At 39.2% G+C, this 25,842-nt stretch overlaps 2 protein-coding genes and 1 pseudogene across 2 annotated transcripts in view; all 3 read left to right on the top strand.

Annotated features, from left to right (window-relative positions):
• Nucleotides 1-25,534, top strand: part of LOC121641687 (lysosomal thioesterase PPT2-like) — a 52,749-nt gene extending 27,215 nt beyond the window's left edge. Inside the window, exon 8 of the mRNA XM_041987974.1 lies at nt 25,326-25,534. Coding sequence (XP_041843908.1) covers nt 25,326-25,469 — 144 coding nt within the window. The 3' untranslated portion in view covers nt 25,470-25,534. The remainder of the gene's footprint in view (nt 1-25,325) is intronic.
• Nucleotides 723-11,337, top strand: LOC121641686 (lysosomal thioesterase PPT2-A-like). The gene is made up of 8 exons (XM_041987971.1): nt 723-933; nt 4,417-4,570; nt 6,951-7,046; nt 7,134-7,241; nt 7,315-7,398; nt 7,493-7,577; nt 9,798-9,852; nt 10,169-11,337. Exons 1-8 carry the CDS (start codon nt 796-798, stop codon nt 10,310-10,312), a joined length of 864 nt encoding a protein of 287 aa, XP_041843905.1. The 5' UTR covers nt 723-795; the 3' UTR covers nt 10,313-11,337.
• LOC121641690 lies at nt 13,468-18,832 on the top strand (annotated as a pseudogene).
• Nucleotides 25,535-25,842: the final 308 nt, after the last annotated feature.

Raw genomic sequence — 25,842 nt, 5'->3', positions numbered from 1 at the left:
GATTTTTTAATACTCATCAGTTTCAAACAGAACATGTACATAACTCATCAGTTGTGTTTTCATTACGCATCATTTAGCACCACCGTCTGTGTGTTTGTTAGCAGTGCTGTGATGTCTCAGTTCTTGTTTTAGTCTTCAACCAACCACATCATCTCCGAAAAGCAGTGATGCAACATTATCAAACCAGACACCCTCCTCTCCCCACCTTCACCTTGAGGAAGGCCTCAAACAGGACTGGTGACAAGATGCTCCCCTGTCTTATGTGTTGGCCTTGAGTCCATGTTTAACTTTATGCAGGGAATGTAGACATAGATCCTGCTTAGGGCATATAGGGGCCAAACAGCCCACAATACCAACTGTAACACACCCACAGAATCCTACAACAAAGGCATTTATGTATGTATGTGTGTGTGATGAGTAGTTCTTGAAGTACTATTGAGAATAACATGGGTTGAAGATATTTCAGATGTAGTATAAAAGACACCACCCAGAAAAAAACGCCTATTATCACATTGAAATGAGGAAGCTTGCACACGCGTGGCTGATATGAACACACAAGCATCAGAATTAATCAGTTATCTTTTTTTTTTTTATGTGTTTTACTATAACTGATGAGAAGTTCTTGGAAACAAAAGAAAAAAATATTGTGATAGCTGTATATCACAGGCAGATGAGGAAGCGTGCGTGCCTCGCAAAAACACACCGACTCCAGATCACTTGACTCATGCAGACATCAGCAGTAACACGGACCAGGTCTCTTCGGTTCTCCTCCGATTCGAACCGGACCTGGTGGAAATGAAAACTCTGCAGGGCTCCATGCTGCTGTTGTTGCTGGCTGCAGGCTACATGGACGCGTACAAACCTATCATCATCGTGCACGGCCTTTTTGACGGACCCAAAGAGTTCAGAAAGCTGTCTGGGTTCATTACCAAGGTAAAAATTCTCAATCAGCTGTTTAATAGTATATACTAATGGAAAAAAACATTAAAACTGTAAATTAAAACTTTTAATATGTTCACTAAAAAGGTTTCTGTTTGCATCATTAAACACTGTTTAACAAGGTTTACTGGGAAGAAAAAATTCATTTAGCTTTTACTTCACTTGTGAACAAGCTCATGAGCTGTAACATTTCTTCTTAAACATCATAAATTAATTTTGTCTATTAAATAATTCAGCTTTTTGTCATATAAGTTAACACAACTTGGAAGATCATCTTAAGGAACAAGGTTGTTTTGTTTGAGGTCTCTTTTAATGATAATGAATGAAGAGCTCTGATATTTTAGTTTGAAGACGAAAACAAGCTTTGTTTGTGTCATACATTCAGATTAAGTCAAGGATGTTCTGGGACTTTGTTCCAGACTTGTGGAGCATAGAAGCTGAATGCAGCTTCTCCATGTCTGGTTCTGACTTGAAAGAAGAAACGAGGCAACACAGCCGTGATCAGGATGTACAAACTTTTCTGTAGAGAACGAGACACGTGTCCATCCATCATCTTCACCTGTTTATTCCAGTTCAGGTCGGTTGCGGTGCTAGGGTCTATCCCTGATCACAAGCAGCCATTCCCACTGGTAAAGTGAGTTAGCTTGAAAAAGCTACAGTACCTGGACAGGTTGATACCAGGGACCAACTGCGACTGTACCATTAATGAAAATCGAGCTGTTCACAACAAGAAAACTGCAAACCATAAACCAAGTCCTGACAAGTTAGGATTTTTTTTAAATGCAACAAATACTTATATAGTTTTAATCTGTAGTTTGTTTAAATCTTTAACAGAAATATTTATAGGCATATTTTACACCAAGATGATACAAAACCACATTCTGCCACATTACAGCAGCATATCTGAGGAAGAGGAGGGTCTGGCCCAGGGCCAGCTACCATCACCCAGTATGAATGAAAAATGGATTTGGCTGCCTTGAAAATCATTATATAAATCCATTATTATTATTCTCAGAGTTTTCTCCATCGGTTTTTGCTCAAAAAAACCGACATTGAGTTCCTCAGTGTGAAGGCTAGAAAAAGACAGGAGGTGAAGCTAACGGCCGTAGGATTGAACGCATGTCTTTATGCTAGCTGCCGTCACATTGTGAAGGAGCTGCTAACTAGAAACATTGAGAACTTCACAGAAACCACCAACAGATGTTTGTTATTGTTCCTGTAACCAGACATTTCGTGGTATTTTTGGCATCTATACAAAAAACAGCCACAAAATGACCTGAAATGGTTTGAGTACTTATTGAATATTTCGACGGACTCGAACGTCGTCAGCATTCACCCGCTCGATAGCCGCTAGCCAGTTATTCCGTCTTTCTGGGCTTTTGTGTCTTTATAGCTGTTGGAAGAACAATCTGTTGTTGTCTGTGGAATAACAATGTTTAAAGCAGCAACCAAATCCCAACTTTTCAGCAACTTTTATTTAAAGGTAACTCTACATAAATCAAATAAAAATCTTTACTGAGCTACGATAAATAATGCAATGGTGTTACGCTTTTGCAACCTTTTGTTTTCAATGGCAAAAGACCTGAATGTGACAAAGCTCACTGATGTACCCGGATGTTTGCGTCTGTAAAGAATCCTCCATGTTCCTCATTCCCTTATTTATCTTGTGTATGGCTGTTTACAGACCACACAAATACTCTTCCTTTTTTGGTCTGACCTCTCAGATATTCCTTCAACCATCGACACATGTTTTAATAGAATTATTATTTAGGTAGATTTTAATTTACATATTGTTACAGTCAGACCCATATGCTGGAGAATTTTTAAATATCCTTAGTTATATGAATTTTAAGCAGTGTATGACAGACCCAACACACAACTTAAGCCACATGTTGGACCTTTTAATCACCCTGGGCCTTGATATCTGTGTCTCATCTGTTGTTGATCCAGGTTTATCAGATCATTCATGCATATTTTTTACATTAAATGATTCTATCCCAACAAATACTTATAAAAAGATTACTCAGAAGCGCCGTCTTAACCCTGAAGCTACTGCACATTTTACTCACCTAATACAGAACAGTTCACTCAGGTCCACCCTCCATTAACCATATTAACACAAAACAAAACCCACCATGAAAAAAATGAAGGAATAAAGAGATTAAAAAGAAACTGCAGAGGAGCAGAAAGAAGATGTTGAAAGAATAAATTAACCATTCACAATTAAAATTTAAAGACCAATTAGCCAAATACAATAATGCAATAAAACACGCAAAACTAAATATTTTTCCAAAATTATTACAGAAAATGATCCAAAGGACCTTTTTAAAGTCTTCCACCTTTTAATTAGCCTTTTTAAAGACGCGGGTGTGACTGTAACAGATGCTGAATGTGAGGAACCAGATTAAAACCAGATCTAAATCTATTATATCTGGTTTTAATAATCCTCATTCTGTGGATTTTACCATCATACCAGTATCTGTATTGGGGAAACCATTGGACAGTTTTGTCCTGGTTAATGCAGAGATGGGTAATAATTTCCCATCTTCACACCTCTTTTTAAATCAGTTTTCACCTTTTTGGATGCTGATATTTTAAACATTGTGAATTGCTCTTTGGACTGGTGTCTTCCCAGCTGCCAGTAAAACTGCTGGTTAGGCCCGTTCTGCAGAGGGTAGACGCCTCTGATCTAAACAGTTACAGACCTGTATCCAATTTATCACTTTTAAGTAAAGTTTTACAAAAGCTAGTTTTTGATCAATTGAATGATTTTATGAAAGAAAATGGCATCTTTGAGGACTACCAGTCTGGGTTCAGAGCGAAACACAGTACGGAGACAGCACTGGTTAAAGTCGTAAATGACATTAGAACCAACCTGGACAGAATAAAACCTGTCAGTTCTTGTCTTCACATTAAAAATATAATGAAGACGGGGTTCTTTCGATCTTCAAAATATGTCCAAAGTACGACTCCTCCTCTCTCAGGCTAATACTGAACCAGGCTTTGATCACCTGCAGAATAGATTACTGTAATGCTGGTCCTTTCGGTCTTTCTAAAAGACCTGGGGCCTCATTTTTAAAACTGCTCATAGCAAAGAAAATTACAGGCGGCATCTGCGGCGCAAAAAGGAAACGCTGTGCACTTCAACTTTCAGATTTATAAAAGCGAGCACACACACGTCCTATTATTACTTTAAGTATTTTTCTTTCTGTACCTACTTGCTCTGACTTTGCTTGTTTAACATGACTGAGAAACCAGATTTTAAATGAAGTGGAAACTGACTTATTTCTGTTCCCCCCCCATCATTTTCAGTTCCTCAAAATTACTTTAATTTTAGAAGAGTGGCCGTAAACACCTGACTACAACAGGCTGCCAGTTTGCAACCAGCTGGTTTCATCTTTAATTCCTGATTTCCACTTGGTCAATTCCTATGATCAAAGGTTTTAATCCTTACATCTATTTTAATTTGTCATCCAGGTCCATCCAGGGACCGAAGTGATGACGATCAGTCTGTATGACAACATGGCCAGTCTGAAGCCGATGTGGAAGCAGGTCAACGACTTCAGGAAGACCATCGACTGCATCATGCACAAGTACCCAGATGGTGTCCATCTTCTCTGCTTTTCACAAGGTCATCACACCAGTCAAATTTTGTTTAAATACTTCACCTGAATCTGGACCAAAATGATCAAGTATAAGCCGAGTTGGGATCAAGTCATAGAGGTCATTGATGCCTCTGATGAAAAGCTAGATGACCATGACTCAATCCCAACAAGAAAACGGAGAAACAGGTCCAAAGGAGAGCTCAGCTGTCAGGTCAGGGTTACACAACCTCATCTAATGAAAATAAAGGGGATAAATTACAACAGAGACAGGGATAAAAGAGGCATCAGCCATACAGCAAGATAAATCTGTACTATAAGATCAGTGTTTCTCCATCCTGGTCCTCAGGGACTACTGCCCTGCATGTTTTAGAGGTTCCCATCTTTAACACACCTGACTCAAATTAATGGCTCATTAGCTCATTAGCAGTTTATTTAATCTGCATCAGATGTGCTGGAGTTGGAAAGAACTAAAACATGCAGGGCATGTTTTAGATGTATTTGATAAATATAATGTTTCTCTACACATTCACTGAAAGGGCAGTATGACGTAAAGAACATGAAGGTAGTTTTTAAAAGAATTTTCATGGGGAAATAAACTAAATGCATGAAACAGAGGTTTTCCTTTGTGCCTCTCTCCATCCAGGCTTTAAACACTACAGAGAGGAAGATGTAATTACACTGTGCTGGTGCTGCTTTGCACCTAAACTTGTTTATTTTATTTACTTTACTATGCAGTTTATTTTTAGACGATTTTAGACGAGAACTTGGTGTATTTATTGTAATTTGTTGCTCCCATCATATATTTAATACGTTTTAAGTTCTTTATGTCCTATGTATTTTGCAATGACTGCTGAATGTGTTTGCTGCAAACCAAATTGCCTTTTAGAGGGACAAATCAAGGAAGTGAAGTGAAGGGAATTTGACAGAAGTACCTTAATTTGCTTTGGACAAATCTTCTCACTTTGGTCATTTAACCACAAATAAATCAGCAGAATATAAATGAATGTGGTTTAATGTTGACTCTCAAAGACTGAACACACTTATCCAGCCACACGATACAATGATAATATCTCATCCAAACACAAGACAGAGTATCTTAAAGCAAAGCCATGTTAAAGTTGAGGAACAACAGGAGACTGGGCTCTGGAGGGCAGTCAGAAGGCAGCGACGACAGGAGACTGGAATCAGGGAAGACAGAGGAGGAGCATCCTGACCAGGAACCTCCTGAACCACAGGAGATGGAGCGCCCTGGGATCCCCGTGGAAACAGGAACCAGGGGTGGTGACAGCGGTGAGTACCTCTGCAGAGCTGGACCTGGGCGCCGCCGTGAGACGCTGAAGCGCTGGTGGCGACACTGGACGATGTAGGCTGTGGAGCTGGAGGCAACAGTGTGAGAGACGGTGTGTTGGAGCATAGTCTCCTTCTGGCTATCGCAGCTGTCCACGACACGGGTCTACCAGGAGGCATCCAGACCGCCAGTCTGAAACCCCAGAATGTCGACCACGCAAGAGCATGGTCCATCTCTGGGTCACGCCCCTGCAGCCAGCTCACCAGTTCTGCAGAGGTGATGAAGGCATAGCCTGCTGGGTCTGTGGGGGTCAGTCAGGACTGAGGCGCAGATGAAAGGTGTAGACCCAAATGCAGGCTCACGAGGCAGGAGGCAAACAGATGCAGGAAAATAGGTTTTAATAACAAAAAAACTAAACTAGACTATATGGACAAAACATGGCATGAAGACTACAAGGACTAAAGATGGACACTACAGTGGACTGGCAACAAATAAATGACACCAGTGGGTATATGGGAGAACTAACTGGAATCAGATGAAGTGAGTTAGCCAAATGAAACCAGCTGCACTAATGACAGGAAGCAGAAAGCAAAACAGAACTAAACATGACAGGAGAATAAAAAAATCTAAACTAAAAACACACATCATGAGAACACATGAAACAATTCAAAGTCCCTCCAATAAGAACTGCTCAAAACAAGGAAGCTGAAATAGTGCAGATTCCCTCCATCTGCACCATTTACTGTTTACATTCTGGTTTTTGCACTGTTTCATTGTATTTTTTATACTTTCTGCACTCACATTTTTAGTTTTTACAATATTTATTTAATAAGTTGTAAAAATATATATATATTTTTTTTGAAGGAGCAGCTGCTCAGATTTTATTGTCAATAATACGATAATAATTCTGATTCTGATTCTGAAAAGAAAAATTTGGTAAAGTTTTAATTAGCCTTTAAACTGAAGCAGATATTGAGAATCAGAAACACAAACTAAGCAGAAAGTAAATGTTTAGTCCTCAACGGTACCTTGAGGGTTAAATGTAAAATGTTCATTTTCGAGGATCAATGTCTGATTATCTGATGATGAACAAATTTATTTTCTCCCTTTTAATACAGGTGGGTTAATTTGTCGAGCAGTCCTCTCCACCATCCCACATCACAACGTGCACACTTTTATTGCGCTGTCTTCCCCCCTGGCTGGACAGTACGGAGGTCTGGAAGCGTCATATTAAATAACATTTCTCTTACATATTGGAGAATAGTTAAACTGAAACAGAAAAATATGGTCTCACTCCACAGAAACGAGCTACCTGAAACATGTATTTCCTCACCGTGTAAAGAAGACAGTGCATCTTATTTGCTACAACAGATTAGGACAAAAAGTGTCTATATGTGACTACTGGAACGGTAAGAACAGAAGAGGAAATCTGTTCATTGCATCCAGCATGAAGAGACCCCACAGCTTTATCTTTTTCTGCAGACCCTCACCATAGATTAAATTATCTGAGGAGCAACAACTTCCTCCCATTGCTTAATGGTGAGACACCTCACAGCAACATGAAAGGTAGTAAAATTGAATGCACGGATGCCACCTTTGTGTTTTATATGGGCATACATATTATTCAAATAATAAAATAATCTCCACCTTATTTTCCCAGCATGGAGGAATAACTTCCTGCGCATCAAGAAGCTGGTGCTGATTGGAGGACCAAACGATGGCGTCATCACTCCATGGCAGTCCAGGTTTGGTTGTCTGATATTTCTTTCAGGACATTAGATTGTAATTAGTGCTGAGCAACGATTAATATTTTTAATCGTGATTAATCGCATTTTTAGACGCAAAATGTCTCTTTCCTTTAAACGAAGGCCTACGGCTTTAAAAGAAAATGCAGTAAGTTTTGGTTTACAAACGCGACATCAGGGGTCTCCGGCCTGCGACTCTGGACCTTCCACAATGCCTCTAAATACGTGGCTAAAATATTTTTTTAAATCTTTCTTGTCGTTAGGTTGGAAACCAGGGACTTTTTTTTTCTTTTACATAATTTTCCACAAATATCCACATTCCTTAGAAGAAAGCCTGTTTATCCTCTTTTTATAAAGGTTTATGTTTCTCTTTATTTTAAAACCTAAAAATGGAATTAAAAATGTGGTTCTTCAAAATTAACAAACATCCTATGGTGGCTCTTCATTAAAAATATATATTAAGTTTCCTTTTTGAAAAGTCTGGTAACATTTGCGTCTCTAAAGGAGTTTTATTTAGCTGGCTGAGGGAAAAATGGCTCCTTGGATTGGAAAGGCTGCAGACCCCTGCACTAAACACATAAACAGGTTTAGCAGAAGTTTTCTCTTTAAACAGAAACAGTTAAAATATTTCTTCATATATATTTATAAAATCAAATATTTATGACAAGAAAAGGAGGAAATGTTCAGGATTTACTAACTAAAAGGTAAAAAGTCAGCAGGATGAATTTAAAGCTGTGAAGCTGCTTCCTTCTAAACACAGAAGGAACAATATGTGATGAACATCAGCATCAGGTGAACAGACAGAAAGCAGGATGAGAATCTCACAGCTTCTAGATGGTGAGGAGAGAGAAATATTCACAATATGCACAATAACTTCCATCCATGCACCTTTAGTGCTTCATTATCCAGATTTCTGGCCTATAAATTCTCTAACCTTTCATTCTTAGCTTGACTGTTCAGTTGCACCTGCAGCCTCCGCTACCGGGAGTTAAGGGGTTAACATCTCGTTCCGGGTGTAGCATCAGGTCTGTAGATGTAACTGTAAACATGTGTGGTATCCACAGAAAGTCCAGAATCTCAGCTACCAGCTCAGTAAAACCATTTCTATCACCAACAAACACAGTTAAGACAACAACAGTTAAAAGACCAGCTACATAAAGTCCAAACACACATGTAAACACAGATGATGTTTCCCCATGAACACGAACAAACGACTCCTCTACTGAAAGCTCACATCTCACAGATTCCACAGCTGGAAGTTTCATCTCGCTACCACCAAGATTCACCGAACCAGAGGCAGAAGAAGACCTGATTTATGCTTCACGTTTGTTAAAGTCAGACAACATGTCTTACCTCTGCTGTCTTGCATAAATTAAAACTGCATTTATTAATAAATAAATAAATAAAAAGTTTCTCATTGCCTTTTGGGAGCAGTTTCCAAAAATCATGATGTTCACCATCAGACCAGTTTAGGTCCGGGTTCTGGGGAGGATCCATCCCTCCATCAGACCAGTTGAGGTCTGGGTTCTGGGGAGGATCCATCCCTCCATCAGACCTGTTGCCACTGATCTTCAGTCCAGTTCTTGTGTCATGTGACCTACCTCGGCCTTTTCTCCCTGTTTTTCTTCCCTAAGAATGGCTTCTTTCTGTCATTTCTGATGAGGCTTCAGCCAGCAATATATGGATCAGCTGAAGGTGCAGATGCATCTCTCAGGTCTTGGTTCAGGTCTTTGCTGGATTTGTTCCTATTTTTTTTTTTTAGGACATCACCTTCAAATCCTTTTAATCTGCTGTAAATAATCTTTTAGTCTGTTGTCGTCCGCTTTGTCCAGCTTCTGCCTCCATGCTGAGACAAGCCCAGTTTTCAGCTCTTTGGGAATCACCAGGTTGCTGCTAAAATCCATCTTCTGTATGCAACTAAAGAACTGGAAACAAATGAGGTTTCTTTCTGGCAAGCTCCTAGTTAAAAAGAACCTAAAGATCCACTGGTTCATCCTTCGAGTTAGGAACCTTTTTTGTTCTTGAAGGATTCATAGGTCAGACTTAAAGTGGTTTAACAAAGAAAAAGATTCATTTCTCTGAAAACAGTCAGGTACAGGGACTGTCCAAAGAAAAACTTCAAAAGGCCTTCACAAAGCCCGGAGAACAATCTCTAACAGAGCTTTCCCAGTGTGTACCTCTTTATTAAACTCAATGCTTTGTCTTCTCTTTTCTGTGCAGCCATTTTGGATTCTATAACAGCACCGAAGATGTTGTAGAAATGAGAAACCAGAAGGTAAAAGAAATTTATTATGTTTTTACACTGAGCTCACATTTAATTCTAAACTAGAATAAACTAAGTTCAAAACAACCCTCTATTCTATGTAAAAGACATTCTGGTTTATCTTTGTCTTCATGTTGGAAGCTGAAGTTTGAGGTTGTTTGTGTACACTGACAGCTGTTTCTGTCGATTATCCTAACCTGTTTGATGTGAACAGAGAAGTTACTTTTTTAATTTCTCTTTCAGCACCCATGTCCAGTTTTACCTTCTGTTCTCCACAGTTTTCATTTTTAATCTAAAGTGTCTTCCTCTCTTTCTATTCCTTTAAAAGTTCTACCAGGACGACGCGTTTGGGTTGAAGACGCTGGACGTTCGAGGCGACATCTCGGTGTGTATTCGCTCTGGAGTGAAACACACTGAGTGGCACTCCAACTTCACAGTGTTCAAGAGCTGCATGGAGGAGTGGCTCACATGAAGACAGCTCATTCCGATGAAATGTGTTGAGACAAGATGCTTTTAACTGCCAATAAGTTCTGGTAAAATACACGGTTGGACACCATTTACAGTGTGAAGAATTTTATGACATCTAGTGGTGATTTTGAAAATGGCAACCAACTCTCTCAAAGCAGTTTAATTTATTTTATTGTATTTCTGTCAATAAATGTTAGTTACATGTTTCATATAGGAATATCTATGTTTTCTTTCCCTTTTAGTGAGCAGAGAAATGTTAAGTTTGTGCTGATATCAGTGGTTGAACTGCCATGAATTGAAATTGTAAAATTCACATTTTTACCAGGATGAATTAATGGTAGTGCTCATCAAGTCAAATGTTTGTTTCTGGTGAATAATAATGTTGTACAGCCAGAAAAAGTTCTTCAGAGCTGTGACTGACGCTAAAACCAGTTACAGGACAGGACCTGTGAGAGCCAGGACTCACTGGACAAATATGTGCTCCAAACAAATTTCCCAGCATCATTCAAAATTATAGAATGAGTTCATTGAAGAATTGTACAATACAGTATGATAACAATACTGTATGTAGGAGCCATTATTTCTCTTTGTTTGGTCCAGGTTTATTGAGGTGGTGGTGGTGTTTGTTTACGTTTGGAATGGCACAGGTGACCTACATTCCCCTCCACTATTGGTGGTGGTGTGGAGGGGAAGTGCATATAGGCATGGAGGTGACAGTGCACGAGGTGCATGGATAACGGCAGGTCGCACGGTTTTAACCGCTTCTAAACGCCTTAATGTCTAGACGCTTCTTACAGTTTTTCCACCGCCTTTTGCTATACCTCCATCCCTTTCATAACCTCTATCCATCCTGTCGCCGGTTTTCATTCATTCAATAAATGGGAACACACCGGAACTTACCTTTCAGTCTGGACACTGGTTTAATGAAGCGCGTTATCACCAGGATCCCCCGCACCCAGAGCGACTAAAGAGGACCAGATAGTCGTCACACTGTATGAGAACTCAATACAATGATATTCACGTTTTGTACTTTGGGAACTAATGATGTGATTAAAGTATTTGTTTGTGGATGGATTTCTAGTCCTGTGATAGATTCAAACAAAACAAAATTAAAAAATTCTGTAAATATTCCCTCCAGTCATTATTTACCTCTCATGTGTCATGCCTGCTGGTTAAAGCCTGGCTGTCATAGAATTTGCCATCCAAAGAAGGAATGGACCTCAGTTCTGTTCTAACCCGAGAATCTTAGATTAAACAAAATCAGAGAAGTTTAATCTCTTTTTTTAACTATGAAGTGTAGAAAGTAGACTCTAAGATAGATTAATGTTTCCTGTATGTTAATTCACCAAACCCAGCAGTTAAAAGTTATACATAAAAATTCAAAAGATAGATTCGGCTGATTGTCGTATGTCACATGTGCATCCAATGAAAGGCAGCTAGCTTCAACACAGAAGCAAGCAGAGCTAAACTAGTGTGAATATGGGACAGTGGGGCCATGTGGGTCAGTTACCATATATATATATATATATATATATATATATACCATATATACATATATATATATATATATATATATATATATATATATATATATATATATACATATATATATATATATATATATATATATATATATATATATATATGTGTGTATGTATGTATGTATATGTATATATATATATATATATATATATATATATATATATATATATATGTATGTATGTATGCATGTATATTTATATATATATATATATTATACATACATATATACCACATACATTTGTCTATCGTATAAAATATTAATAAAATAATTTACAATATTTGTATAATATACTGCATCAACTGTGACAAAATATGTCTATATAATTTACTTTTCATGATTATCACAATGGCAAATTTGGCAATATAGCTAACGTATATTAAATGATATGTTCATGTATTTTTTTAATGAGCAGCAGTGTATGACTGATGTCTAATTTGCAAATATACCAGCCCCACTCATGCATATAGTAGAAAACATTCTTAAATACATGCCCATGATGGAGAATGATATGAAAGGGTTAAAAAAAAAAAAAAAAAAAACTGGAAATAACCTGATCTGTCGCTGCCTGTAAAGAAAATAATGACTAAATGGAAAAGAAGCCTGAGAGATCAAGCCTGGAGGAAACTCAAGACATCGCCAGTACGCTAGCATATCTAGAAAGGAACTTTCAGTAAGATGTGTCACATCTGAATGTTGCAGCTCTGTTAGCTAACATAACCATGTAGTTTAACTTTACCTCACAATTTGCATGCTAGCTCCCTCTTTCTTCAGCCCTAAAAAGGACTGAAAAAGGACCTTTGTTTTCATCCAAGGTAAGAAGCCCACACCTTTATCTGTTCAGGTCGTTCCCCGATGAACAGATGTCTGTGTGAAATTTGGAAAAGTATGTGATGTATAAACATTGTTCCTCTAGAACAGAGATCACTGGACCTCTTGGGCCACAGTCCTGCAGGTTTTAGATGTTTCCCTGCTGCAGTACACCTGACTCAAATCAACAGGTCATTAAGAGTCTTGTGCAGAACTTGACAACAATCTGTTGAAGACACATATTTTTTGGATTTCAACTCTTTAAATTTGTCTAAAGCTGAATTTACATATTAAGGCTGGACCGCATCAACTGTTCAAACAAAACAGAAAACCCAGACAACCAGCTGTACACCAGTAAACAAAGAAAACACAATATAACCTACTACATCTGCCAGGAAAACAAAGCTGACAAACATTGGGAGCACCAAAAAAAAAAAAAAAAAAAAAAAGACAGGCAACAAAAGTAAACAAAATCAGCAAAACAAAGAAAAAAAACGTCCTAGTTTTTGGTGATTAAACCCACAGGACAACACAGTGACTGAATCAGCCAGTTAGTGAATGTGGGGCAAAATATCAGAAACAAATAGTGATGAATGTGATCGTGAGAATGTGTCCCTGCAAAGATTAGATAAGAAAAGAAAAAAAAGTCCACTATCACAGTGAGATGAGGAAGCAAGCAGAACACACACAGCAGACAGTTTGTCTCAGCCATCAGTGGTGAAACACACCTGGTCTCCTTGGTTCTCCCTCCGGTTCAGATCAGCCTGTGAGATGAAGGCTCTGCAGGGCTCCACGTTGCTGCAGGCAGCATGGACGCATACAAACCCATCCTCATCGTGCACGGCATTTTTTATGGATCCACTAGTTTGATAAATCTGTCTGAATTCATTAGCAAAGTAAGACTAATTCTTACACAGGGGAATACAAACATTAAAACTCTATCTGAAGAACTTTTTAAATAAGAATTTTAAACGGTTTCTGGTTCTGTGAGGACGCCGATTCTTGTTTTATCAATCAACACTGTGACAAATCTTTAGCATTTAAAAGGTCATTTAATGAATGAATGTTTATAGATGGACTTTTATAATAATGTATTGATCTATTAAAGCAGATACATGTAGTTTGTTTAAAAAAATATTTTTTTCATCACATCCCCCTGGTTTCATTTGAATTAAGGTACATCCTGGGACTCAGGTGGTGGCAGTAGATAATTTCAACAAAGAAGCCAGTCTGACACCAATGTGGAAGCAGGTCAAAGACTTTGGGAAGATCATCAACAACCTGATGCAGATGTACCCTGATGGCGTCCATCTTATCTGCTTTTCACAAGGTAGTCCAGCAGCAGCCATCAGATAGTTTTATGTGAGTCAAATCAACACATCCCAGGTATGAAATCATCCCAAAAGCAAAGATGGGGTCAAGTTATAGAGGTCATCTAGGAACAGAGACCTTCAACAAAGAATTGGGGACAATTTGGATGCCTCTATGTCACCAAGACTTGATCCCTATGAGGAAACAGTGGTGAGTATTACTCAGTTCTTCATAGTGGGGTCAGGATTACATCACCTTATCTAATCCATAAAAAGAAGATGGACAAAAACTGTGTGTTATTGTAATGTAACACAACCAAACAAAATGTCAAAAACATCCCTAAATTAAGCACTGAATGCACATTCAGTGACTGACCAAAGAGGCATCAATCTGCTGAGTAATGAGATAAATCCTTGCTTTCAGATTAAAATAATCTTAATGATTCCTCCATGTTCACTACAAGGACAACAGTACACGAACAAGAACCCCACGTTTTATGAAGGAGAACACAGTATAGAGTACATAAAAGAATACTTGACAGCAGTATGTTATTTGTTGGGCATTGGATGTTTATTTATAGAGTACATTTAGTTTATAAGACAAAATGATGCGTTATTCACTATTAAAAGAAAAAGACAGGAAAATACATAGTGAGTTACATATGATGTAAGCAGACATTGACATGAAGTACATCATCATCACTGTCCTCATTATCAGGAAATATATTAAAAAAGAAAAAAGGGAAAAACTCCTGATCTTAATTAACCCTTCAAGCATGGGAGTTTAGGTTTTTAAAGGCATGCTATAAAGGAGAAATAATGTTGCCTATGAAGCAGAGTTTTTCATGGGAATAAAATAACTCATTTTGTATGGTGGCATTACCGGTTGGCAGCCATATCAGATTCCATAACTTTTTTGGGAGGTTTGAGGTGGAACTATGATCATTATTTAATCATTGAAAAAGCAGACACAGCATTGGTTCAGGTCTGGACTCTGTGGTGGCCAATCCATGTGTGAAAATGATGTCTCCTGTTCCCTGAACCACTCTTTCACAATTTGAGCCCCATGAATCCTGCAGTGTTATCTTGTAATATGGCCGTGCCATCAGGGAAGATGGAATAACCTGCTCATTCAGTAGTCAGCTGACCTCTTTGGACACATAACGTTGCTAAACCCAGACCAGAACCCAGACCTGAACCTAGACCTGACAAACTGCAGCAACCACATGCCTAGTGCTACTCTACAAGCCTTGGGGGCTTGTAGAGTAGCACTAGGCATGATGGCTGCATCCCTTCATCAGCCTCTCTTCTTACCCTGATGCTCCCATCACTCTGGAACAGAGTAAATATGGACTCATCAGACCACATGACCTTCTTCCATTGCTCCAGAGTCCAGTCTTTATGCTCCCTAGCAAACTGAAGTCTTTTTCTTCAGCTAGCCTCACTGATTAGTGGTTTTCTTAAAAGGAACTGAAAGAGTGGGACACAATAGACCTTTTCTGATAAATATTTGCTTCAGCTGTAAACATGATTTTAAAAACACAAACATATAATGTGTTATTAAAAACACTACAGTCCTGGTTCCAGCACTGATATCCACACCAGTCCTGAATCAAGTCCTAGTTTGCTCAAGTCTTGTTTGAACAAGTCTTGTTTTTAAAAAGGTTCAGTTAAGGTGCAGTATTAGAGCAAACTGACTGGAAGATTCCAGAGTCTGTTTGAGTTGTTTAGGATGGTGAGAAATGGATCCTGTCACGGACGCATACAGAGTGGCTTTTAGCTTTAGCTCGCTCATCAGGAATCTGATCTGATTTTCTAAACTAGCTTGTTCTGACAGCTGTCTGCCACTCAAAAGTGTTTGTTACAACCCTACTCAATTAAAAATAACATTAAAGCAAAGAGTGGACCCTTACAAAAGGTTAACTGTTCACTACATCTAATTATTGTCTAATTTCTTTTCTCCTGTTTTAAAACAACAGGTACATTAATCTGTCGAGGAGTTCTCTCCACCCTTCCAGATCACAATGTCCACACTTTCATTGCGCTGTCTGGACCACTGGTTGGAGAGTACGGAGGTCAGAAAGCTTCATATAATGTTTCAAGAGATTTAGATAATATTTCCCCCACATAATGGAGAATACTTCAAACATGCCGTTACTCCACAGAACCAAACGTCTTGAGGCGGGTATTTCCCGGATCTGTAACGAAGACGGCACATCTTATTTGCTACAGTGGATTAGGACAGAAAGTGTCTATATGCAACTACTGGAAGGGTAAGAACAAACGAGTGAGTCTTTATCTGTGCCTGGTCCCTGCACCACATCCAGCCTGAAGAGACTCCACAGCTTTGTTTTCTCTGCAGATCCTTTCCATAGAGGCAGCTACCTGCTGAGCAACAACTTCCTCCCACTGCTTAATGGTGAGAAACCTCACAGCAAGATGAATGGTAATTCATTATTATTATTATTATTATTATTATTATTGAGAAATAGTGAAAAGTTTCCACTTTATTTTACTAGTCTGGAAGGAAAACTTCCTGCGTATCAAGAAGCTGGTGCTGATTGGAGGACCGGATGATGATGTCATCACTCCATGGCAGTCCAGGTTTCATTTTCATAGTTTTATTTCATTTAAATGTGAATAATAAGCTGATGAAAATAAAAACCTCCTTATATGTTCATTACATTAGTTTAATGATACTATGATAAAAAAATGGAATTAAAGGATAACATTTGTTTCTTAATTTGTGGTTTTAAATTGACTTTGATTAAATTTGATTCATTTAAATCAGGAGCGAAGGGTTTGTCTGGCTTTTATGTTATGTCATTTAAAAAAAGGAATTATGATAAAGCTTTCCAAATTAAAAAAGTTTGTGCAAAGGTTAAATGTTCAAAGTTAAATTCTCTTCAGGACAGAATAATCTTTTCATTTTAATATATATTACCAGGCATGCTTGAAGTGCAGCAGTTCTTTGAAACGAGCAAACAGACTGTGAAATGAAGAAAATGAAAAATATTTGCACTGAGTAGCTTCAGATACTGTTAAGAAAGTTTAGTCCTGAATCTTCTTTTGTGTGCTTGTTTCTGCACATCATGAACTCTGAGTTTAGATTTGCTCAGTGAAATCAGCCCATGTGTGTTTTATCTGCAACAAATTCCACGCAGAAGGTACAAAACAGACAAAAGCTTCTTTACCCAAGTCTGTACAGACAGATGGCAACAGAAGGTCTTGCGCACAGAAAAATTCTGAATCAGCACTTTTCTGAGCAACAAAGGAACCGCAGTAAGCAGTAAGCAGAGTAATGCCTTATATATGGAAAATATACCAATGACTTCTCCTTCAGGTGGCTGGAGCAGGCGATCCCACCCAACAGTATAAATCCCAGTGGTGCATCCACATCTCTGAGTTTATAATAAACCTCAGGGAGAGTGGCACCAGTATCTATGCCTCAAGGACATTGAGCAGAAGCATAGAGCTGATCTCAATGATCCAACACAGTCAGAGAAGCCACAACAAGTAGCCGCTTCATGCATTAAAGGAAAAACAACACATTTTGAAAATAAAATCCTACATGTTAAGGGTCTTAACATGTGGCCAAAAAGTGAGTCATGAATCAGCAAGGAAGGCGGCTTGGAAGAGAAGTCTAATGAAAATTTTTCCTCTTCTTTCCTACACAGCCTCTTTGGATTCTTTGACAGCAACAGCAACCATATTTTGGAAATGAAGAACCAGAAGGTAAAAATGATATTTTTATACACTAAAATCACATACACTTCTTAGCTAGTCTGCTATCGAGGGCTGGTGCCACAGTAAAATATCTCCTAATGAGGGCTGCAGTCTTAATTTGATGTGTTAGAGACATGTTGAGAACATCCTGGAAGCTGAAGTTTGTCAGAGTTGTTGCTGATGAACCTACGTTTGTTCATTTGAATAAAAAATAAAATAGAAATCAGTCACTAAAAATGTACAACAGATCCACAAAATACTACATGACTTACCTATTCCTGCTCGGCCTCCAGACCGTGGTGAGCCAGCTGCGGAGTTAAACCCCCTCAACTTCAAACAGTGGAAAACAGACACAGGACTCACTGGTGCCTGGAGGAGTTGTGGCATTTATTGCTCAGATCTGGTCCAAAACTGTACAGTTTCTCTCAAACCACTTGTGACAACAACACTCCTTAGAACACAACGAACACACACTTCTACACAAATACACCCGCTGCATCTCTTCGTCGCTCCACCTCTCACACCCTGAACAAACTGATAAAGTGATAGCTCCATTCTTATAACTGTTTTATTGCAAGTTTCTTTGTTGTATGTCTCTTCCAGCTGCTGACCCATGTCCATCTTTACTCTCTGCCCTCCAGTTTTCCTTCTCACTCTAAAAAGTGTCTTCTCTTCCTCTGAAGTTCTACCAGGACGACTCGTTTGGGTTGAAGAAGCTGGATGAACGTGGTGTGTATTCGCTCTGGAGTGAAACACACTGAGTGGCACTCCAACTTCACAGTGTTCAAGAGCTGCATGGAGGAGTGGCTCACATGAAGACAATTTGTGCAGATAAATAAATGTTTATTCAAGGTGCTTTTTAACATAATTAGTACTGGTGAAAACTACACTATAGTTTAATTTTGTTTCATTTTAATTTAATTTCCTGAAGAACATGGCAATATACCTCTTTAACCAATTACTGAAACCATCAACAACTTAAATAAAGCAAAAAACAAAACCAACTACATTTTCCCCAATATCCCCCCTCATCTCCGGCCACTTGGTTAGTGCCATCCAAGCTAATTAAGGACACCAGGCCCTTGTTAGCAACACTTATGGTAGTGCTGATCTTAGAGACAAACCAACCCATATACTGAAAATAAACCAAATTAATGTATTAACCAACCAAATAGGATCCATCTTTAGTGGCTCAATACATTAACAAAAACAGAAAAACACACAAGTGGCAACAAGGTGCATGTAGTGTGTGTATGTGTGTGTGTAACCACATACTGAGCACCTGCTTAGCGAGGGGGTGTCTGCAGCTCCCTCACAGCTTAGGATATGGGAGAAAGTCCGGGGTCACAGCCAAGTCCACACACAACATGAAAATAATGACAAGAAGTCAGAATCTACAAATCCAGAAATCCTAGGTTGAGAACTTTCAAGGGTTAGGTATTAAAAAAAACTCCCCCTACTAGTGGGGCCAGAGACAGAGACCAGGATCAGGTCAGATCATAAACATTCAGGTACAAGATTCAGAGGTCTGGAAAGCCGCTTTCTGTAGACCAGTCTGCAGCCTGCAAGGGACTCGGGTTGACACCCCTGCTAATGGAGAAACAGGTGAAACGGATTTGTTTAAAAAGTGGCTGATTGCTGTGAACAGAGAGGAGAAAAGTGACAGTGAACATGACCTAATAAGTCATGGACCGGGAAGCCTGGCTGGAAAGTAGAAAAAAGAAGAGCTTTGGGAAGTCCTTCAAGGACCCTGAAGAACTATTTCTGTAGATTACTTATAAAGGAAAGTTTCTCCAAGAGGGTTCAGACTCAGATTGCATGTTTTAATAATTTTCTCTATTTTCTGTTTCCTGATAATACTTCATAAAAAACAATGATAATTACTGGCATCAGTATTAACCAGTTTATTTTCTTGTTTCTTGTATTTTGGATAAGTGTTATTATAACTGATGAGTAGTTCTTGGGAAAAAGGAAAAAAAGTCTTTATCACAGTGAGATGAGGAGGCCAGCATGCCTTCCCAAACCACACCCACTCCAGATAGCTGGTCTCACCCATCAGCAGTGATACAGACCTGGTCCTCGGTTCAGATCAACCTGTGGTCGGGTGGAGATGAAGACTCTGCTGCTACTGCTGCTGGCTGCTGGCTGCACGGACGCCTACAAACCTGTCATCATCATGCACGGCATTTTGTCTGACCCCAGTGGGTTAGTAAACCTGTGTGACTTTATTACCAAGGTAGGACCTGTCAGTTTATACATTCAGGATAAAAACATGTACGATATGTGGGAAGGGTAACTTTAAATATGAAAGTTTATGTTTTTGGTTGTGGGGACATATTTACCCACTAACAAGAGGAATTCACTGTGTTATAAAGTCTTTTTTTAGAATTTAAAGCTCATTTAATGAAGACGTATTTCTAGTTGCATTTTCATTTTAATGGAAGGATACTTCTTCTAATGAATGAATGAAAACCCAGAGTAGTAAATGCTTTATTCTACTAAATTTTACTGGAAAGTGCTGCAGATCTGAAATGTAAAAATGATTTAATATAAACCAACTGCATTGAGAAAAAGAAAACTACTTAAAATGTTGAGTTTTAAAATGCCAGTTCCCAAACAGCTGATTTACTTTATAATTTAAACTATAATTATCATTTCTTGGATTCCCTGTTTTGTTTGTACCCAGGTGCATCCAGGGACTCAGGTGATGATGATCAATATTTATAATAATGCGGCCAGCCTGGAACCGATGTGGAAGCAGGTCAGAGGCTTCACTAAGGTCCTCAGCGACATCATGCGTTTGTACCCTGATGGCGTCCATCTTCTCTGCTTTTCACAAGGTCATCAAACACTCAATATCTAATGGTTTTAATTTGTTAAACCCTGTCCCAGTACAGCACCTGAGTCTGGGACAAAACCATCAAGTATAAGTAAAGTGGGGCCAAGTCACAGTGGTCATCTGACAATGGAGACCTTCAAAAGATATGTGGGGGCAGTTTGGATGCCAATGACCACGATGACCTGATTCCAATAAAGAATTGGGCACATTTGAACAAAGTATTGAGTATTACTCAGTTCTTTGTAGTTATATCAATTATACAGGGGATGCATGAAAAATGTGTTTTGTAATACAATACAACCAAATAATCGGTTAAAACAGCACCTTAAATTTAATAAAACAGTGACTGTATATTCCGTATCTGAGAAACGAGGCATTATATAAACATTATCCTTAGGATTTCTACATGTCTACTATACACAGACAGTAGCACCACAAGGGCTGAAAACTATCTGAGAACACATTAGAGGACATGAAACAGGAAAGCTGACACCAGTATCATATCTGCTTTTTAACAAAGTTTCTAGATTTGATCATTTAATCCCCCACGAATGAGCAGCAGAAAACAAACAGATGTGTTCAGACGTTCACATGCAAAGACGTAACATGCTTACACAGTCACACAGTGTTAGGAAAATATCAAGCACAAGACAAACTTTCTTAGAGCACAGACACATTAAAGTTCAGGAACATTATGTCTACGCCTCCGACTTTATCACTCTACACCGACATTTAGATTTTACTGTTAGCTCACAGTTTTTAATGCTTCATTTTTACCAGATGCTGAAAGCAATAGTTTTTTTTTCCCAGGTGAGGCTGTATGAAACACAGAGTAGTGCTCTTACAGTAGAAAGCAGCCAGAGAGCTCTCAGGTTGGAAAATATGAAACGAATATTGACAGATGAGCTGAGCTAAAAGCTACTAGAAACATGAAAGCAGCAAATATTTTGCCATCTAGAATAACTAAGATCCTAAAACAACACAGTCCGTGATCTGTTCGAGCCTGGTCCAGGTTCCAGCACCATGTGCAAACTCAGGAGTGACATTCTTTAAAAACAGAGGACGTAGCTCACACAGAACTTCTTGTCTAAATCTTTTTCTCAGGTGGGTTAATTTGTCGAGGAGCTCTCTCCATCATGCCAGATCACAACGTGCACAGTTTCATTGCGTTGTCTTCACCTCTGGCCGGACAGTGTGGAGGTCAGGAAGCTTCACGTGTTGGAATATTTCTTATTCATAATGGAGGATGTGTAAAAAGCTGAAGTGAAACTTATGGTCTTACTTCACAGAACCAAATGATGTGACACAAGCATTTCCTGACTCTGTAAACAGGATGATGCATCATATTTGCCACAAAAACATAGGACAGCATATGTCTATCTGCAACTACTGGAAAGGTAAGAACAGAGCAGGATGTTTTTATCTGACCTAAGCACAACTGATAAATATGATCTCACTCCACAGAAACAAACAACCCCAAACCAATGTTTCCTGATATGAAGGACACCGTGCATCGTTTTTGCTACAACAAATTAGGACAGCAAGTGTCTTTATGCAACTACTGGAACGGTAAGAACAGAAGAAAAACAGAAAAAAAGCCTGTTTATTGCATCACATCCAACCCAAAAACACTCCACAGCTTTGTTTTTTCCCTGCAGACCCTCACCATAGAGAGCGCTACCTGAGGGGTAACAACTTTCTCCCAGTGCTTAACGGTGAAAAATCTCACAGCAAAATGAGAGGTAGTGAAATGAATAACTCTGATCACAAGTGATAGAAAATAAAACTAAATGGAATAAATAAAAACAGTCAAATTAGAGAAAAGGTGGGAAAAAAACCCTCTTCTTCATTTTGTCAGCATGGAAGGAAAACTTCCTGCGCATCAAGAAGCTGGTGCTGATTGGAGGACCCGATGACAACATTATCATTCCATGGCAGTCCAGGTTTGCTTTTCAGAATTTTCTCTCATTTAGATGTGAATAATAAGCTAATGCTAAAAGAAAAACCTCATTCTTGACCCATCCATCCATCTTGATCCTGTCATTTTTTATATATATATATTAATAGGAACTCATCCGGCATCAAGCACTGGTAAAGAAACAACTGCTTAAAACTGAACTCAAACCAAACAGAATCCTCAATTGTTGCCTCTGACAGTGTCGTTCCTCAAATAAAACAGCATCTAGATCTGTTAGCTTCTTCTGTCCAGCCTCATGGAACCTCTGTTAAGTCTTAACCTCTGTTAAGTCCGTGTAGACTCGCTGGACCAGGGCTAATCAATCCAGTCCCACGAGAACCACGGTCCTGCAGGTTTTCAAGGGTCAACACCACAGCCATAAAGCTGCAGTGCAGGACCCTTACGTCACCCAGAGAAGGGGGATCCCCATAACAACTACCCTGCAATTCGAGCCAGCAAAGGTCCGGTACGGAGGATCCTTGCTGGGATGATGTTAGACATTTGGGGCTGGAAGATATATACTGGCTATAACGTATACGTCAACGTTCTGCACCAAATAATATAAAGTATAAATCAACAAGTTCATAAAAACAGTTAACTTGGGTGAAACAATAACAACAGAGAGCACATAAATAGGTGACATTTGAAATCACCAGATAAGTATAGAAATAAATAAGTAAAAAATATAAATTTATAAAACAATGACAATAAATAAAATAGAATAAAATAGACTAAAACAAAATCAAATAAAAATTATGTTGTAAACTTAGCTAAAAGGTTAGTCTCAAGCCTCTTTTTATAAACATTAATAGTCTCCGCAGTCCTGAGGTTCTTTAGCAGGCTGTTCCACAATCGAAGGCTTTAGGACCAGTTTCCATGCATAGCCCCAAATTTTTCCCTCTGAGTTTTTTAAAAAAGGTGCATTTGCACAACAGCAGAGTGAAAACTACCTCTATACAGACTGAAAACGCAAACACAACTAGAAACAATCGGGGTAGTGGCTCAAAACGTTTGGAACCACTGATCCATCGTATATAACACCTCTGTATCTTTGCTAATGCCTTAGGACACTGATTCCCAAACTGTGGTCTGGGACCCCCCAAGGGGCTCTCCCATAGAGCATAGGGGTTCCTAAGGCTTTGAACATCCAGAACCATCATAATTAATATCCACACATGGTCCTCAGTCGGAAAAGGGTGGAGTGTTCTCTCCGGGTCTGAGATAGGGTCCTGCCCCAAGTGGAGGAGTTCACGTATCTCGGGGTCTTGTTTACGAGTGAAGGAAGGATGGAGCGGGAAATGGACAGGCGGATCGGTGCAGCGTCTGCAGTGATGTGGACTCTGCATCGGTCTGTTGTGGTGAAGAAGGAGCTGAGCCAAAAGGTAAAGCTCTCGAGTTACCTGTCGATCTACGTTCCTACCCTCACCTATGGTCACGAGCTGTGCCTAGTTACCGAAAGAACAAGATCGTGAATACAAGCGGCCGAAATTAATTTTCTCCACAGAGTGACCGGGCTCTCCCTTAGAGATAGGGTGAGAAGCTCGGTGATCCGGGAGGGGCTGCTCCTCCACATCGAGAGGAGCCAGATGAGGTGGCTCGGGCATCTGGTCAGGATGCCTCCTGGACGTCTCCCTGGTGAGGTGTTCTGGGCACATCCCACCGGAAAGAGGCCCCGGGGAAGACCCAGGACACGCTGAATGGACTACATCTCTCGGCTGGCTTGGGAACGCCTCGGGATCCCTCCAGATGAGCTGGTGAATGTGGCCGGGGAGAGGGAAGTCTGGGTTTCCCTGCTTAGGCAACTGCACTGGATAAGCGGCAGAAGATGGATAGAAGGACATTGTCCTTTGGCTTTATGAAAGGACAGGACTCAGAAAACATTATTTATGGGGAGAATTTCACTTTTGAAAAAATAAAACCAAGCATGATTTCAGCATTGGGTGGGGCAGGGGGGTCCATGGCTTTTTAGTATATGCTTGAAGGTTGCCATAAGTTTAGCTTGTGACTTTGAAAACAACAAATAGGCCCATAAGGAGGACCGTGGAGTCCAAGAGGGCTAATAATTTAAAAAGTCAGATAAATTAGAATGCCCAAAACTAAGTTAAGACACTTACAAACTACTAAAAGAACCTGAAAATCAATCCTGAAGCGCATGAAAAGCCATTTTTATTGAACTGTTCAACTATTAACCAAGATGAGTTTAAAGGATTACAACGAAGTCTGGCTGTTAGGAAATGAAATACCAAGAAAAGAAATAATCAGGGCTGGAAAAAGAATTCTATTGATCAGAATTCTATTGATCCTGCGTACCATATATAGCTTCAGGTCTAAATATGTTCCAGGGGTGGTCAAACTTTTTTCACTGAACTGCTTCCTCTTCTCTTTTCTGCACAGTTACTTTGGATTCTACGACAGCAACAAACATATTGTTGAAATGAAGAACCAGGAGGTAAAAGGCAAACTAATAATCTTTTTACATGCTCACCGAAACCAGTTGTCTCCAGATAAGAGATGCAATCTAAATTCTGTGTGTTAGAGATGTGTTGATTTAGCTTTAAGGCCATTTTGGAAGCTGAAGTTTTCTGTCTGTGTTCCACAGAGAGCTTTTCTGTTGATGAGACTTCTGTCTTTGATATGAAGGGTGAATAACATTAAAATCAGTCAGTAATGCAGTTCAGCTCAACAGCTCCACAACATATGAAATAAGTCTGTTTTATTGCAGCTTTCTTTGGTGCATTTATCTTTCGGCTGATGCATCAGACTCATCACTTTCTGCCCTCCAGTTTTCATTTTCAGTCTAAAAAGTGTCTTCCTCTTCTTCTTCATTTCTGAAAGTTCTACCAGGACGACACGTTTGGGTTGAGGACGCTGGATGAACGTGGCGACATCTCGGTGTGTATTCGCTCTGGAGTGAAGCACATCAACTGGCACTCCAACTTCACAGTGTTCATGAGCTGCATGGAGGAGTGGCTCACATGAAGGCAACTATGAGTTGCTCTATAACTCCAAACTAGTGATGGGAAAATACAATTAGACACTGTTTAGTGACACCTAGTGGTGATTTTTTTTTTGGAATACTTTATTTTCATTTTTAATTTTACAAAAACAAGATCAAACAGACAAACAAAGAACCCCCCACCCACATTCCCAAAAGGATGCTCCAATATCTTAAGTAGTTTTACAATACAGTACAATACTTTGAGGTCAGTCACATTCCAATATCACAGTATCCATGTAATCAAGATAGGGCTGCCAGATTTGAATAAAGGTGTTGTATCCCTTTCTGAGACTGTATGTTATCTTTTCTAAAGGCACACAGTTATTCATTTCTAAATACCATTTAGTTATGGAC

The sequence above is a fragment of the Melanotaenia boesemani genome, chromosome 6 (genome assembly GCF_017639745.1).
Source record: "Melanotaenia boesemani isolate fMelBoe1 chromosome 6, fMelBoe1.pri, whole genome shotgun sequence".
NCBI lineage: Eukaryota > Metazoa > Chordata > Actinopteri > Atheriniformes > Melanotaeniidae > Melanotaenia > Melanotaenia boesemani.
This window is presented reverse-complemented; position numbering and strand designations above follow the sequence as displayed.